This window comes from Moschus berezovskii, chromosome 9 (assembly GCF_049115385.1).
Source record: "Moschus berezovskii isolate FMDL1 chromosome 9, NW_MosBer_1.0, whole genome shotgun sequence".
Lineage (NCBI taxonomy): Eukaryota > Metazoa > Chordata > Mammalia > Artiodactyla > Moschidae > Moschus > Moschus berezovskii.
In genome coordinates this window covers 98,857,866-98,874,683 of record NC_142468.1, presented here as the reverse complement: position 1 = coordinate 98,874,683, position 16,818 = coordinate 98,857,866, and the positions used below count along the sequence as shown (strand labels likewise).

General features: G+C 40.6%; 1 protein-coding gene across 1 annotated transcript; it reads right to left on the bottom strand.

Annotated features, from left to right (window-relative positions):
- Positions 1-1,683: 1,683 nt before the first annotated feature.
- Positions 1,684-16,818, bottom strand: RAB2B (RAB2B, member RAS oncogene family). Its single transcript, XM_055435484.2, has 8 exons — positions 16,517-16,818; positions 16,225-16,296; positions 13,139-13,206; positions 9,296-9,378; positions 8,992-9,084; positions 4,684-4,795; positions 4,011-4,079; positions 1,684-3,410 (listed from the first exon to the last, which is right to left on the bottom strand). Exons 1-8 carry the CDS (start codon positions 16,560-16,562, stop codon positions 3,303-3,305), a joined length of 651 nt encoding a protein of 216 aa, XP_055291459.1. The 5' UTR covers positions 16,563-16,818; the 3' UTR covers positions 1,684-3,302.

The window sequence follows — 16,818 nt, the reverse complement described above, 5'->3', positions numbered from 1 at the left end:
CATACAAGTGAAGCGATCTTAACCAAATCAAAGAAGCAAAAATTAATTCTTGAAATGAGTGGATTGCCTGAGTTCCTGGGATAATCCTTTAGAGATTTCTCAATCCTCAGGATTTCAGCATAACATCAGCATAGGTTATGCATCTATTCTAGATGCTTCCAATCCTTATGTTTCGCTCGCAAGTTTTCCAGTGTTCTGATTTTGACAGTACATGGAAATGAACAGAATTCAGGAAAGAATTTCAACTTAAAAAAAAAAAAAAGGCATAAATTCATCAATAGACCCAAACTACTTGTGAATATGGATACAGTAAACGATGTAAGACTTAGAGGTGAAATTATATGCAAGGAGGGCATTAAGAGACTGCCTTATAAATATTGGCTGCAGAGTAATTTCCTAATGATAGTGATTGCGTTTAAACTGTTATGGAAATAATTTTACAGTAGGTGAAATTCTCTTGCCCTCAATGAGAAAGATTTACCCATGTTTTGTAGTTTGACTCTATCGCTATTAAAATTTGCTACAGGAAGTTTTTAATTTTTTGGAAATCCTGAGTGAAGGGTGTCTTTCCTTATCATTAAAGGAACTTCTCAAGAAGTAACATTTGCATGGTAGGAGCTCAGAGACCTTAAGGAGTCACGTGAGTCAACGTTTTATCAGAGGACTCGGCCAAGTACATTTTTCTGTATATTGAACAAAATATGTTGGCCAAATTCTTCCTTGACTACCACTGTCCTTATATCAAATTTGATGTTAGTATTAGGGCTTACCAGAATAATGTGTAAATGCATATACAGATATGAGCTTAATTATAGTTTCTAGAATGAGAACCTATTATCCTTCTGCTTATTTGGTACAAAATAAACACGCTATCAATGGAAGCAGTTATTAGGCACAGACAGAAGGGAATGGGTAGTCCTGCCCTATGCAATGACCTATGAATAGTAATGACTTAGACTGCTATAAGTAGTATGATTTCCAAGGGTCCTGGGCTTCAAAAATCAACCAACACTCATATTATCTTATAACCAGTATTCTTCACATGGGGGTGGGAGATGCATTTTCTGTAACTCTTCATGACCATTTCATTCAGAACAGCAGCAGTGATCAACAAAGGTCATGAATTTGCCCAGACAGTCTCATTTCTTATGCTTAAAACTGATGAAATACCTGAGTATAGAAGGTTATGAGTGGTTTTTGGATAATATGGGATTACCAATTCAAGAGATACTCCATTTGAGTTGTTTACCATGTTTAAAAAAAAAAAGATACTCCAAAAGCAGCAGCTCTAGACAGAATGCTATCTGATCAGTGTTCTGATTCATCCTGATCACTAAAGCTTTCTTTGACTGATAGAGGAAAACTCCTGTACAGAAACCATAAAGTTTTACTTTAATTCTGTCTCTGGTGTGAGCGGACCAGCCAAATTCAACAGCCTTAATCCTTTTCAGAATGAGGTAGGAGTTTTCAAAAACAAAACCAAACCAAACCTTAATCAAAGCAGTACTCCATATGCCTTCCAACTTCCTGTGGTACAGTGTGAACTAATACTACTGCTATGGGGGGCAGAATCCAGTATAAAATGAATGTATCTCAAGAAGGCTTCTTCCAATACCTTTGATACAATTCCCTAGAAGAAGAGTATCTACGTATGTTTGGGATGCAATCATAAATGACACATGAAATATGAGCAGCTTGGATACATGCATATATTTAATAATGAAACAATTTATCGACAACCAAAAAAAAACAAAGAGAAAAAATTCACAAGACCGCAGTGCTGTGGAAGAAAATGAGACATCAGTATAGCAACTGACCCAGAAGGCTGCATGATAGACTTGCAAAGACAGACTTGACTAGGATAGTCTTGTATGCTCTTCAAATGGAGAAGTATCCACTTATTTGACTGCTTGGAAGCAGGCAGCTTTATTGTATGCTGCATGGAAAGGAGGCAAAGAGCCAGGGAAAGGACAGAGGAGAAGGAGAAGAGCAATAAAGAATTCAGGGTAAGCAGATGGAAGAGACTGAGATAGAATTACAAAGAGATGACTGTAAGGCTTTTTGTTTCCTCTGCAGCCTAAAATAAACCTGTTCCAAGTCTTTGTCAGTCAAATTCAGTGATCACATGAGTAGCACTAGGCACTGTGAAGGAATGGTGGAGGAAGTGGTTTACAAAAGTAAAAGGATACCAGGGGTTCCTGCTCTCAGGGAGCTTACAACCTATATGGGGAGACAGGTTCCACACACAAAGCTACTATAAAACATATTTACAAAGTAACATAAATACAAATAAATATACATACGAATAAACAATATATGAAAGCTAAAAGGTACTGTGTCAATAATTGTTCAGAAGTCCCTAGGTCAAAGAAGGCTTTCCAAAGGAGAAAAATGTGGACTTTGAGTATAACAGTAGTGTATAGTACGGCTTGTGCAAAGGCATAGGAGTGGAAGCAAATATGTCATGTACAGTAAGCAGATTAGCTTGATAGAAAGTCTTAAATAGGTCTCCTTAAGAAGTGAGTGGGATAAAACAGTAGGAGTCTATTTTGTGAAAGATGCTGACCTACCAATGTTAGGTCTGGTCCTGAAAACAAAACAAACAGGGAAAGATGTTTTCTTTAGGTAATGATAGTAAGTGGCTACAAGGCCAGGACCAACGCTGCTACTCTCAAAAGTTTTGTAGTTACTCTGAAACAGAGAAACTAGAAATGGGATGGTGGAGCAAGGCCAGGACCAACGCTGCTACTCTCAAAAGTTTTGTAGTTACTCTGAAACAGAGAAACTAGAAATGGGATGGTGGAGAAGTGTTCATCATCCTTGAGCAGTTCAAGTAGAAGGAACTGACTTCTGCAAAAATTCTTATGTAGTGGCAAGTGAAAAACCTCAATGAAATCCCTAGACTGAGGACCTAAAACTCAAAGGGCAGCCAGATCCCAGTCACCTCAAGGGCTCAAGCAGAACGTCCTAGACCTTTGTTACTAATTCTTGGCGGGGAGTAGATTGTGTCTGCTTATAAAAGAATTTATTTTTAAACTACCATGACAATCAGCTTTGATCTTAACATCTTACAAATTAAAACAGGAGGATGAGAAGAGCCCTACTCTATAGGGAATGCTCACGTCCCTGAAGAAGGACAGGTCAATAAGGGCCCAAATTCTCCCCTGGTCTTTAAGTGGAAAGGCAAAACATCACACCTTGAAAAGAGGCTTTTCTCAGCCAAAGCATGTAAGACCTCTTTCTTTAAGCCTATTGATCTGAAGCTGTTCCAGGAAGGAAAACAAAGAGTCCAGGCCAGTTGTTCAGCAGCAGCCAGAGTCAGCCCCCATGTCATGAGAGCCCCGCTGGGAGGCACTGGGTCCCACTGGGGTTGAAATACACTGCTGGGGTCCAATCTTGATGCCATTTGCCTGTAAGAGAAAAGAGGCAATAGTTCCCACCTCAGTGTGAAAGGAGAAATCATTAATTACAATTTCTAGAAGCAGGTATGGCCTTGGCAGGTAACTATGCGCCTTAGCCAGACCCCTGTGGAACAATAATCTGTGAAGATAAGGTGACCAGCTGTGGTATTATAGATCACTGGAAGTGGCTTCTGTGCCCATTGTTAAAGCAACTGTTATACTTAAGTTTCATAGCTATGTGCAGAATCAGGATGTGATTGGTAAGAGTAGGTAAAACAGAAGTGGCAGCATATTAGCATATAATTCATTTTTCCTCCCAAATGTGCTTTATAGAAATTATAAGCTAAGAATCACACCTCCCCCATGCTTTGGAATAGTAAAAACCTGAGGTTGAGAAGAAAACCTCCCATAGTGTATAAACCTTTTAGATCAGCAATTAATAATCTCTTTAAGCAGTCTGGGTCTCAGACTTGAGAAAAAAACAGACAAGCTATGCCAGTTCATATAGCTTCATGTAGTATCTTGTTAGGAAGTGCCTATATTCTAGGAAGCATCCTCTCCTGTTTAAAACAAGGCAAAATTAATTGTCAGCCCCTCACCCTGTCTTACCTCATTGTGGACATCAAATAAACCCTGCTGGATCTTCCTATATATTTCTTTGGCTGTGTTAATGAAGGCCTGAAGGAGACATAAATCATAGTATTAGGCTCAAGTTTAGGTACAGAAATTAGGGAAAAAAAAATACAAATATTATTCCTATTTGGATTTCAAAGGTGAACTGGGAACCATTAGGAGAACTGAGTAAAAATACACAAGGTCCTCCAAAGGCCCTGTAAAAGCCATTCTAAACAATTTCAAATAGAAAAAAGAGATTCTATGGTACTTTGGTACTGACACAAGATGGACCTATATTGGCACAATCTGCAAATAAAACAAAGATGCTCTCTTCTGAGTCAGTTACTTACGACAGATTCAACACCAGACTTAGGAATGACTAAGATGGAATTCATTAGTTCCTCCAACTAAGATGATTTACAAATAACAGCAGTGTCAATCCACACTTACCAGTTAATGTTACTTAATATAAAAGTAAAGCCTTAGGAATCAAGGAAAAACAAATGGAACAATTCCCTTAAAGGGAGATAAATGGTTACTATGACCACAAGACATCCTTTTCTTACCTATGTTTTAACAGGGAAGGAGAATTCTGGGGGGGGAAAAAAAAGGACAAAGATACGGTGTAATCTCTGAAAAGCTTTCCCGACTTTTTCCCAAATAGTACCTCCTCAACATTGCAGGCTGTTTTGGCTGAAGTTTCCATGAATATAAGTCCATGTTCCCGAGCAAAGGCTTCTCCTTCTTCTCTCTTCACATCCCTACGAGACTCTAAGTCACTGCAAGAGATTAATCATTAATTGGGAAGAAAACTAAAAAAAGATCCAAGTGAAAGAAGAAATTTATTCTAAAAGAATCCCACAGCTGTTTCAACTGCCAGTTAATCCATAAAGAATGCAGATTCTGAATGGTGTCCTCTTGGACAGGGTTACTGATTTCTGTAGCCTCTGGGAAAATATTCTTCAGATCAGATTCTTGACAGCTGCTGCACAGTTGAGGATTCTGCCTTATCTCTTATTACAGAGAAAAGGGTTTATAAAAGGTTAGGCAAGCCCCATAGTTTCTCAACGTCTATGCTGTATTCTTCTTTTTTGAAGGAGATCCAGTTAAACCAGAGGAAAGAAGAGGAAATTCCAGTTACTGGGAAGTAGAAAAGTCATGGATGTCACACCACATAGTGCTAAGTGTCTTCCTCATCACTGGAATCAAGCCACAGAAGAGACAGCAAGGAATAAGGAAAACCCAGTTGCCTTAACTCACTAGTATCATTATTAACATGTATAATAAACAGCAGCCTGCCACCAGGGAAATGAAGGACTCAGAGGAAATGATATGGATAAAATTAGGAGATACTGAGGACGGAGCCAAGGACTGAGGAAGAATGAAGTGGCATGGAAAGACTATGAAACACAGGATTAAAGGACGCAGAATAAGACTACGGTAAACTGTGCAATTTTCATTTTTCAAACTGGAAATGTTCATTTGGGAGGATTCCAGTTTTTCACCATGAAAAGAAAAAATCCAGGAGTAAGTCCACCAGAGAACAAAACATCTGCAAAATGTATATTTATTTTTCACGAGCTGTGTGAAGACCAAGAAAGAACTAACCCAAAATGGCAACAGTCCTAAATCTGAACATCTAGCCCAGACACACCTCTGAGTTCCAGACCTGTTTGTCCATTTGCCTGTTCATTTCTACTCATGTGTAAAAGGTACCTCAAATGTGCATCAAAATGAAACATCATCTTTCCCCACCAACCCAACTCTGTCCCACACTTCCACATGGCACAAGCCAAAAACCAAGGTTATTATTAACATTTTTTCCTTCTTCACACCAAATACCCAATTCACCCCAAAGCGAAGTACTTGCAAAATGTACCTTATAATCATCCTTTCTCTCTCTCTCCAGTGTCAATGACCTAGTCCAACCCACCACTTTCTCACTTGGACTGCTGCAGCTGAGATCCACATCAACCCTTGCTCCCCTCCAGATCTTTCAAAAATCTGATCAAGCTACTTCTCTGCTTAAAACTCTTAAATGCTTCCTACTGTGTTTAGAATAAAATCCAGGTTCCTCACTCAGGTCTGTAAGTGTCACAAGATCTGGCCTCGGCCCTCTTTTCCAACCTCATCTTGTACCATTCCCCTTTGATTTAGTCTAACCACACCAGGTTTCTTTCAACATTATAAACTTATCAAGCTTCTTCCCAGTTTAAAGTTTTCACAGAGTTTCTTACCCCTATTTGACACCTTTTTAAAAACTCTGCCCAGTGAACTCTTGCCCATCCTTCAGATTCCAGTTTAAATTACAACTCTAAATCAAAAGTAAGTACCCTGGAGCTTCCCTGGTGGTCCAGTGGTACAACGCAGGGCACACTGGTTTGATCCTTGGTCTGGGAAGATCCCACATGCCTCAGAGCAAAGCAGCTAAGCCGGTGTGCCACAGCTAGCGAGTCCATTTGCCACAACTACTGAAGCCTGCATGCCTTAGAGCCCGTGCTCTGCAACAAGAGAAGCCACAAAATCGAGAAGCCTGCGCACTGCAACTAATGAGTAGCTCCCACTCTCCAAAACCAGAGAAAGCCTACAAGCAGCAACTAAGACCCCAGACTCATTTGTTCATGGGATTCTCTAAGCAAGAACACTGGAGTGGGTAGCCATTCCCTTCAGGGGATCTTCCCAACCCCGGGATTGAACCCTGGCCTCCTGCATCGCAGGCGGATTCTTTACCATCTGAGTCATCAGGGAAGCCCAAATAAAATTATAAAAAATAATAATTATCCTGCAATTCTTTTTTATGGTGCCCTTTTTTTCCCTTCACTATATTTGCCATAATTTGTAAACAGATACAAATCATTTTATATTTAATATCTATGTCCCCACTAGACTGTGAGCTGTGGGAATGAGGGCAGGATTTTGCTTTCACCTTGCCCACTCAGGGTCTAGCTCAATCTCTAGGCTGTAGTTAAGGTTTTTCACAAATCGGTTGAACCAACGAGTATAATCAGCCTGTGGCCACAGTTGTAGGTGCCTCAGGTTATTTTAAATACTCAACGGAAACACAGCAACACTCAACATCAGAACACCATATAAATTGTTGTTCAGTCGCTAAGTCATATCCGACTCTTTTGTGACCCCATGGACTATAGCCTGCCAGGCTCCTCTGTTCATGGGATTTCCCAGGCAAGAACACTAGAGGGGGTTGCCATTTCCTTCTCCAGGGGATCTTCCCAACCCAGGGATAGAACCCGTGTCTCCTGCACTGGAAGGCAGATTCTTTACCACTGAGCCACCAGAGAAGCCCCCACATAAATACAAGCTTAATATAATTGGCAGTGTCAAAATCAGATCATGATAGATTCAACATTCGCACTTCTCTGTGAGGCTGCATTCTTGGCAGCTGCTGTGACAAAAAGCAAACACTGCACAAAAATCAATTTGGAAGAGAAAAGAGAGTGGTAGTGGCCAATATTAACTCCAAGGTTTGACAAGCTATGCTGTGCCTGATAGGCATACACAGGTCATTAGCAAGTAAGGCAATGGCAAGCCACTCCAGTACTCTTGCCTGGAAAATCCCATGGATGGAAGAGCCTGGTAGGCTGCAGTCCGTGGGGTCGGCTAAGGGTCGGACACGACTGAGCGACTTCACTTTCACTTTTCACTTTCACACATTGGAGAAGGAAATGGCAACCCACTCCAGTGTTCTTGCCTGGAGAATCCCAGGGACGGGGGAGCCTGGTGGGCTTCCGTCTATGGGGTCACACAGAGTCGGACACGACTGAAGTGACTTAGCAGCAGCAGCAGCATGGTTACTTAAGAATGAAATAAAAAATTCTTTTCCTTTTAATTCATGTTTTTAATTTTTCAAACAGTTACTCAGTTGCTATGACAAAAATACCTGCTATTTTGTTTAGACCTAACTATTTAATAACAAAACTATCAAGCATGTCTTTTGGCTCATGGCTACCTTAGAAAATTCATTGAGAATAACAACTGTTTGCTAAGGATGTGGAGAAACTGGAATGCTTGTGCACTGATAGTAGTAATGGTAAGTAGTGCAGCCACTATGGAAAACAGTACAGCAGTACCTCAAAAAATTAAACAATTTTCATAAGATCTGGCAGTTCCACTGCTGGGCATATATCCTAAAGAACTGAAAGCAGGGGCCCAAGCAGATCTTCATACACCCACACTGACCAGCAGCATTATTCACAACAGCCAAAAGTTAGAAGCCACCGAAGTGTACATCAATGGATAATAAAGAAAATCCAATGGATTACTATGTAGCCTTAAAACAGAAGAAAATTCTGACACACGCTACAATATAGATAAACCTTGCGGATGTTATGCTAAACAAAAGCCAGGAACAAGAGGACAAATATTGTAAGATTCGTAAAGTAGTCAGAAGAGACCGAAAAGTAGAATGGTGATTGCTAGGGGCTAGTGGGAGGGGCATCTTCCTTGGTGGCTCAGCGGTAAAGAATCCACCTGCAGTGCAGGAGACACAGTTTCAATCCCTGGGTTGGGAAGATCCCCTGGAGAAGGAGATGGCAACCCCCTCCAATATTCTTGCCTGGGAAATCCCACAGACAGAGGAGTCTGGTGGTCCACAGTCCATAGGGTCACAAAAGAGTTAGACACAACTTAGCAACTAAACAACAGTAGTGGGATGGGGAAGGTGAAATTAGTGTTTATGGGAACAGAGTTTCAGTTGGGGAAGACAAAAAAGTTCTGGAGATAAATGGTGGTGATGGTTATATAACAATGTGAATGGACTTAACGCCACAGAACTGTACACTTAAAAATGGTTAAAATAGTAAGTTTTATGTTACATGTATTTTACTACAATAAAAAAACTTTTTTTAATTGAGATACTAACGAACCTAAACTAAAAAAGTTTAGGTCCCAAATAATTCAATATCCAAAGAGTACCTGTACGACATCTATACTAATTATTACACAAATAAAACTTTACCTCTTATTCCCAATCAGCATGATAACCATGTTGGAACTAGAGTGCTGTCGGGCATCCTCTAACCATGAGGTCAGGTGGTTGAAGGTTTCACGCCTACAGCAGACAAATTTCAAAAGCGAGTCAGAGGCCCATTTCAAAATGCCAAAGCAATTCCAAATGCATAGGAAAAGGGGGAAACTTACATGTGCAAAGAAAAATATAAAAGAGGCAATTCCTCTTTAGCATTCTTGCTAGATTCAGTGGATTAAACAGATTTTGAGAACAGAGGAAAGAGTCTCCCTCTCACCCAGCAGATCTGACCCACCTTGTAATGTCGTACACCAGCAGTGCACCGGCTGCCCCCCTGTAGTAGGAACGGGTGATAGAACGGAAGGATTCTTGTCCAGCCTTTTCCATCAACATGGCAAGAAAAAAAATCCCAACAAAAGCAGGTTATTTGCAGAGAAGTTACTTGATCAGATGGCACTCTAACACAAAGGAGTTAATTTTACAAAAGAACTTCTATTAAGAAAAGAGAATTGGCAAAAAGAAAACCTGAATGCCCAGGAAGAAGTCCAGGTGGGAAATAAATATCTTTCAATGGGAGTACAATTGATATTTTGGGTGGGTCAATTCTTCCTGGGAGACTGTCCATTTAATTGCTGAATGTTTAGTATCCCTGGCTCCCTGTCATGGAATGTATTTACCCTACAGTCAGTGTGACAAAGACATTTCCACACAATTATCTCCTAGGAGAGAACTGGAAATAGAACTAAAAACTCAGAGTATTTTTCAGTCCCATATGATGTTGAACGTATCACCTTTGTTTTTTGTTTCTATTTTTGTTTCCACTCCTTTGTCTTAGAAAATTATCTTGGAATGCCAATGCTCTATATAATAGAAGTTTCATTCCAATGGATCAACGTTGAAAATTATATACAAAGCACCTAAATTAGGCATATACTAACTGAACTTTAGTGACTGATAAAGGCAGGATGGGGCTTCCCAGATGGTGCTAATGGTAAAGAACCCTTCTGCCTCTGCAAGAGACTAAAGAGATGTGGGTTTGATCCCTGAATTGGGAAGATCCTCTGAAGGAGGGCATGGAAACCCACTCCAGTATTCTTGCCTGGAGAATCCGATGGACAGAGGAGCCTGGTGGTCTATAGTCCACAGGGTCACAAAGTGTTGGACATGACTGAAGTGACTTAGCACACACATACGCAAAGGCAGGACTACCAAGATGGCCCTTACTGGGATCTCGTCATAGCAGAAAGGAATAATGACTAGGGAAAGAAGTCCAGGGCCCAGGACAGAGCTGTCCTAAAAAAAATTCAAGTTTATTCTCTACTTCCATTTCCAATGGGAGCCAAGATATTAAGATTTATTTATAACTGAGCAATTTACTAATGCCCCCATATACAGGATACTTTTGCTTTCTTGATGGAATAGGTTTTTGGTTTATGGGGAGGACAGGTTTCATCAAAGGAAACAAAATCATCTAAATATGAATTCCCTGGGCACTGACTCTATTCTATCAGAAAAGTTTTCACATTCTTGAAATTGCTTATCCTTCTGTCCCTACATAACGATTAAGATGGGGGACTATTGTTCTTAATGATAGGGAAACTAAGATCTGGATATGGGAAAATAAATAGCTTTTACACAATATACCAACGATAACATTCATGATACTGACAGTTAACACAAATGTGAAAAATTAGGCTCAAAGGTCAGTTCAGTAACTGCTCAAAAGTTAAAAATTCTATAAACACCAAATCCATAATTTAAATGTAGGAGCTTAGTAAAATACTCCATAGCAAAAAAGTCTGTTTTCTTAAACATTATGTCACATAATCTAAAACCAGGTTTAAGGTAAGAAGACTGTTCTAGTATACTAGTTCTAGGTTACATTTCCAACAGTACAAGAATCTCTTACTACAACAATCATATAAGTGTCTTATTGCATACCTGTTAAAACATCAAAATCCAAAAGTAATTCTAAAGAACTTTGTTGGTAATATTAACCACACTTAAAGACCTAAAACGTATTTTTTTCCCTCCAAGAGCTCACTTAAATTTTATTTTTTTCCCTAATATTTTTATGTCTTAAATCATTTGATTCCTGGTTGGCTTCTAACTTACTTTTTTCCTCTTCTGCTATGGTTGAAAGCCCTCTCCTTCCTCAAGTCCTTCCAAGAGCTAAAAGGGAAAAGTCTGAGGGAGGCCTGTGTGATGGTTGAATCAACAGAAGCATTTAACTTTTGCAAATGAAAACACTTCCAGTGTGCAATCAAAAATGATTTTTGAAATCAAATCACTTTACTTCTTAATCTCAATCAATTTCCTAAACCAAAGTTTGTGAGGCAATAAGTTAGAAAGAGACTTCCCTGGTGGTCCAGTGGCTAAGACTCTGAGCTCCCAATGCAGGGGGCAAGAGTCTGATCCCTGGCCAGGGATCTAGATCCCACATACTGCAACTAAAGATCCTGCTGCTGCAACTAAGAGTCGGTGCAGTCAAATAAATGAGTAAAAATAAATATTAAAAAAAAGAATAAGCTAGAAAGAGTAAGCCATTCAATTTGGGTTGATCTGCATCAGTCTGAGGTATCTTTGTCCATCTCCTGTTTAAAAAAAAAATCCGAAGCAGCAAAGAATTAAGATGGAGATAAAGAGAATTAAGTTTTCTCATTTCCTTCAAATGGAAGCATCACATTATATGTAATTTCAAGATACATAAAGTATCCATTCCTGCAAAATCAGATAGGCTCATTTCTTAAGAATCAAAATGCATTCCAAAGTAAGATGCAAATGAATCTGGGACTTTTTTTTTTGTGGCCAGGCTGCATGACTTGTGGGATAGTAGTTCCTTGACCAGGGTCAAACCCTTATGCTGCCCTTGCAGTGAAAGCTCCAAGTCCTAACTACTGGACTGCTAGCAAATTCCTGAATTTGGGATTATTTAATCAATATATTTATCAAAGCAAACTCATACATACTTGGGTTATTCGAAACAAAAAGATGTGGCATTCAGAATTTGTAACTGTAACAGATGGAAGTGAAAGCTTGCCTGTCTCCTGGATTTCACTCAAACTCCTCTGACCTCTGTATGCAGGTCAAAAAGGAACAGTTAAGACCAGACATGGAACAACAGACTGGTTCCAAATTGGGCAAGGAGTATGTCAAGGCTATATACTGTCACCCTTTTTATTTAATTTATATGCAGAGTACATCAGGCAAAATGCCAGGCTGGATAAAGCACAAGCTGGAATCAAGATTGCCGGGAGAAATATCAGTAACCTCAGATATGCAGACAACACCACCCTTGTGGCAGAAAAGTGAAGAACTAAAGAGTCTCTTGATGAAAGTGAAAGAGGACAGTGAAAAAGCTGGCTTAAAACTCAACATTCAAAAAATTAAGATCATGGCATCCAGTCCCATCATTTCATGACAAGTAGATGGGGAGACAATGGAAACAGTGACAGACTTTATTTTCTTGAGCTTCAAAATCACTGCTTCTGGTGACTGCAGCCATGAAATTAAAAGACACTTGCTCCTTGCAAGAAAAGCTATGACCAACCTAGAAAGCATGTTAAAAAGCAGAGATATTACCTTGCCAACAAAGGTCCATCTAGTCAAAGCTGTGGTTTTTCCAGTAGTCATGTATGGATGTGAGAGTTGGATTATAAAGAAAGCTAAGTGCCGAAGAACTGATACTTTTGAACTGTGGTGTTGGAGAAGACTCTTGAGAGTCCCTTGGACTGCAAGGAGATCCAACCAGTCCATCCTAAAGGAAATCAGTCCTGACTGATGCTGAAGCTGAAGCTCCAATATTTTTGTCACCTGATGCAAAGAACTGACTCACTGGAAAAGACCCTGATGCTGGGCAAGATTGAAGACAAGAGGAGAAGGAGATGACAGAGGATGAGATGGTTGGATGGCATCACTGACTCGATGGACATGAGTTTGAGCAGGTTCCAGCTGTTGGTGATGGACAAGGAAGCCTGGCGTGCTGCAGTCCATGGGGTTGCAAAGAGTTGGACATGACTGAGCGACTGAACGGAACTGAACTCTGACCTCCATCCTTAGCTCCTCCGTCATAGCCCTTTATCCCTGCATCAGCCTTTACTGTTATATTTGGGACTAAAGCATTTCTGTTTTCTCTTACCGTATCCCAGATTTGCAGTTTGATTTGTTTTCCATCAATGTTGACCATACGGGCCCCAAACTCCACGCCTGTCAGTAAAAACCGAGAGAAAGAATGTGATTCTCATGAACAACAACCATGGTGACAAGAAGTTCACGTTTGTCCTCATCGTGCTAATGACTCATCCTCTGCACTTAGTTCCACTAAGCCCATTACGGTTCCCTATTTGCTCCAATTAATTTTGTGCTCCTTAAAGTTTTATCTTCTAGAATTAAAAACTGTGTTCCAGGTGACAACCACCTCAGGAATATAACTGAAAAGCATATATAGGGATAAAAATTAATTAAGAAATCAAATAGAAAAAGTGAATGAATTTTTAGAATTATTGTTTAATGCTTAAATTTGATTAAGAAATGTTTAACTTTGTAATTTTTTTTAAAACTTCTAAATTTTTTGAAAATATTTCTTAATATTTTCCCAAAGTTACTCTCTAGTCCTCTATATGAAACAATAAATACTTGCTTTTTGCAATTTTAGAATTTTTTTTAGAAAAGCACCTATTTAAGGTGCTGGAGAAGACTCTTGAGAGTCCCTTGGACTGCAAGGAGAGCCAACCAGTCCATTCTGAAGGAGATCAATCCTGGGTGTTCATTGGAAGGACTGATGCTAAAGCTGAAAATCCAATACTTTGGCCACCTCATGCGACGAGTTGACTCACTGGAAAGACTCTGATGCTGGGAAGGATTGGGGGCGGGAGGAGAAGGGGACGACAGAGAATGAGATGACTGGATGGCATCACTGACTCGATGGACACGTGTTTGAGTGAACTCCGGGAGTTGGTGATGGACAGGGAGGCCTGGCGTGCTGTTGATTCATGGGGTCGCAAAGAGTCGGTCATGACTGAGCTACTGAACTGAACTGAAGAATAGGTTCTCAAGAATGAAACATTTCAGATCTCCAATAATTCCAAGAGTTCATCAGAAAACAGCATTCCTCACAGGGGTTTGGAAACAGATAGTCTGAATAAAGGTTTTGGTTTACCTAGCATTCAACTTCTATCAAGGTAATGTCAGGACAAAACTTAAAAATCAAAGATCACTTACATTAAAAATACTTGATTGTAAGTCAAATAATTTGTCCTATTTTCTATCTTTAAAGTGAAAATGAAGTCCCTCAGTCATCTCCGACTCTTTGTGACCCCATGGACTGTAGCCCACCAGGCTCCTCCCTCCATGGGATTCTCCAAGCAAGAGTACTGGAGCGGACACAGTACTTAACTCCAGGACTTTACTGCAGGTAAGAAACAGCACTAATCTAGCTTCTGATATTCAGGGGCCCCAGGCACAATATATCCAGAACCTCTCTCAATTCTAAAGTTTTACAGTCAATAAGCAGATTTAAAAAATTGTTTCTTTACTACTCTAGACTGCATCATCAAGAATAATGATAGTTACTAAAAAAAAAAGTCATTAATTTTGTTTTCTTTCTGGACAAGAGGAATGGAATTTCAATGGTGAAGAATTAAAAAATACACCTTCTGTCCCCTTTTATGCAACTTCCTCTAATTATGAAGAAACCTTCAAATTTTGTGCATATTTTATAGCCAACTGCCTTGTTTATCTTGGTATAGAAGACTGAATTCAGAAAGAAAGAGAGCACATATTGGACTCTGGGGAAACCTGATTGATCACTTCATTTCGCTACTTTGAAACCTGTCCCTTGCTCCCATTACCTTTAGGTGTGTCAAAACTTCATCTCTCCCCTTCCCCACCCCAGATGTTCTCTACCCTTACTTCTTGTCACTCTTCACTTTAAATCCCATGGTCAAGCCATATTAAATTATTTTTAGTTTTCCAAATTAGCCTGATCTCTGTTATTCCTGAGCCTATGCACCTGTTTTTCCCTCCTGCCCTGATCACTTTTCTGTCATCTCCACAACCCCTTTGCCTGGCTAGTTCCTGCTCATGCTTCCATTTTCAGCTTTTCGTGATAGATGTGGCAGCCTCTCAGCCCCTCTGGCAATAGCAATTTATTCACTGGTATCTGCCCCCAGCCTCACCTTACGTCCTACACTGGAGCCTTCAATGCAGGCACCTTTGACTTGTTAAGCACTGTATCATTTAGCACCTAGCACATTGTGGTTGTTCACAATAGTCATTTACAAAAATATTTTCCTGTTGATAGAAAGTGAAAGTGAAGTTGCTCAGTCGTGTCTGACTCTTTGTGACCCCATGGACTGTAGCCTACCAGGCTCCTCTGTCCATGGAGTTTTCCAGGCAAGAGTCCTGGAGTGGGTTGCCATTTCCTGTTGATACTAAATCCTTTTCTAACCACTTTAGTTATTTGGCTCTGAATAAGTACTTTGGGATCAGTAGTAGCTCCAGATTTCCATAATATGGGACTTGGAAGTGGCGATATAGTAAGAATAGGAGCTAGGAATTTTATTCTGAAAGTGCATCTGCATGGCAAGAAGGCTAGTTTTATGTATATAATCTTTATTTGGGTTGGAGTTATGGAGATTATGGGGAACGGGTTGTTAAAACTCAGCAGGTCGTCCCATATCACAAATTTGTGGAAGATGTTCACATTTCCCACGATTACCAGAGTGTTTTTGAAACTCATGATTATCATATCTTTTCTTTAAAACAAAAGTTACCAGTTTCATGTACCTTTTATTCTAGATCTGGAATGGCTCTTCCATTTGCTTTCTGCTCTCCAACACACACACAAAATCTACGGTAGTGATTACTTTGAAAAAGTAATGAGGTTCACACTCATTTACCGCAGAGTAAGGAGAGTTTTTGAAATAATAGTACGTTTTCGTAGTATTTTACATAAACATACAAATCACATTTGTTAAAAAAAAAAAATCCTAGGGCAACCAATCCATACCTCATGATCATCTCTAAATCTAGTCACCTTTCAATTACTTACTCCCCATTACACTACTGCCCATTTCTCAGCATTGAGTCACTCTCCACTTGGCATAACTTTGGACTAACCCAGAATTAGGGAGACGTAACTTTCCTACTTCGAACACTAAAGCTGCTAACTTTCCACTTTAGTCAGATTTCATAATCTATTCTACGAGAGGTATATGCGCTTACCTATTGTGAGGTCGTGGACAGGTTGGAACCGCTTGTCTGTAAACTGCAGGAGGAGACATGACTTCCCCACACCTGAAAGAAGAGGACGCGTGCGCTAGGAGTTAGGCAGCGAGAGCAGCCCGGTGTCGGGGCGTCGGGGACTGGGGAAGGGGAGCCCCGACCCCGCCCCCGGCGGCCCGCCCCGCCCCGCCTCACTTAATCGCCCAGCCCACGAAATGAGCCCCGCCCCCAAGCCCCGATTTGGGTGTTTCGGATCCCCGCCCCAGCTTGAGGATTGCCGCCCGCGGGTTACCTGTGTCTCCGATGATGATGTACTTGAAGAGATAAGCATAAGTCATGGTCCCTTTTCCTCTGGATTCCGGGTCCGCCCGACTTCTACAGCCACTTACCTCCGGCCTCTCTAGCCGCTCACTCTATCGCCCTCCGGCCCCTCTAGCCCACTTAACGTCTCTATTGCTCTCCCTCGAAATCCCGTTTCGGTCGGAGCGACGGTAATACCCAGATACCACGTCCGGGGACGCCTCCAGCACTCCTGCATGCCATTATCCCACCAAGCTCCAGGAGGCGGTAGCTAGCCTTTCAGTCCGCTCGGCC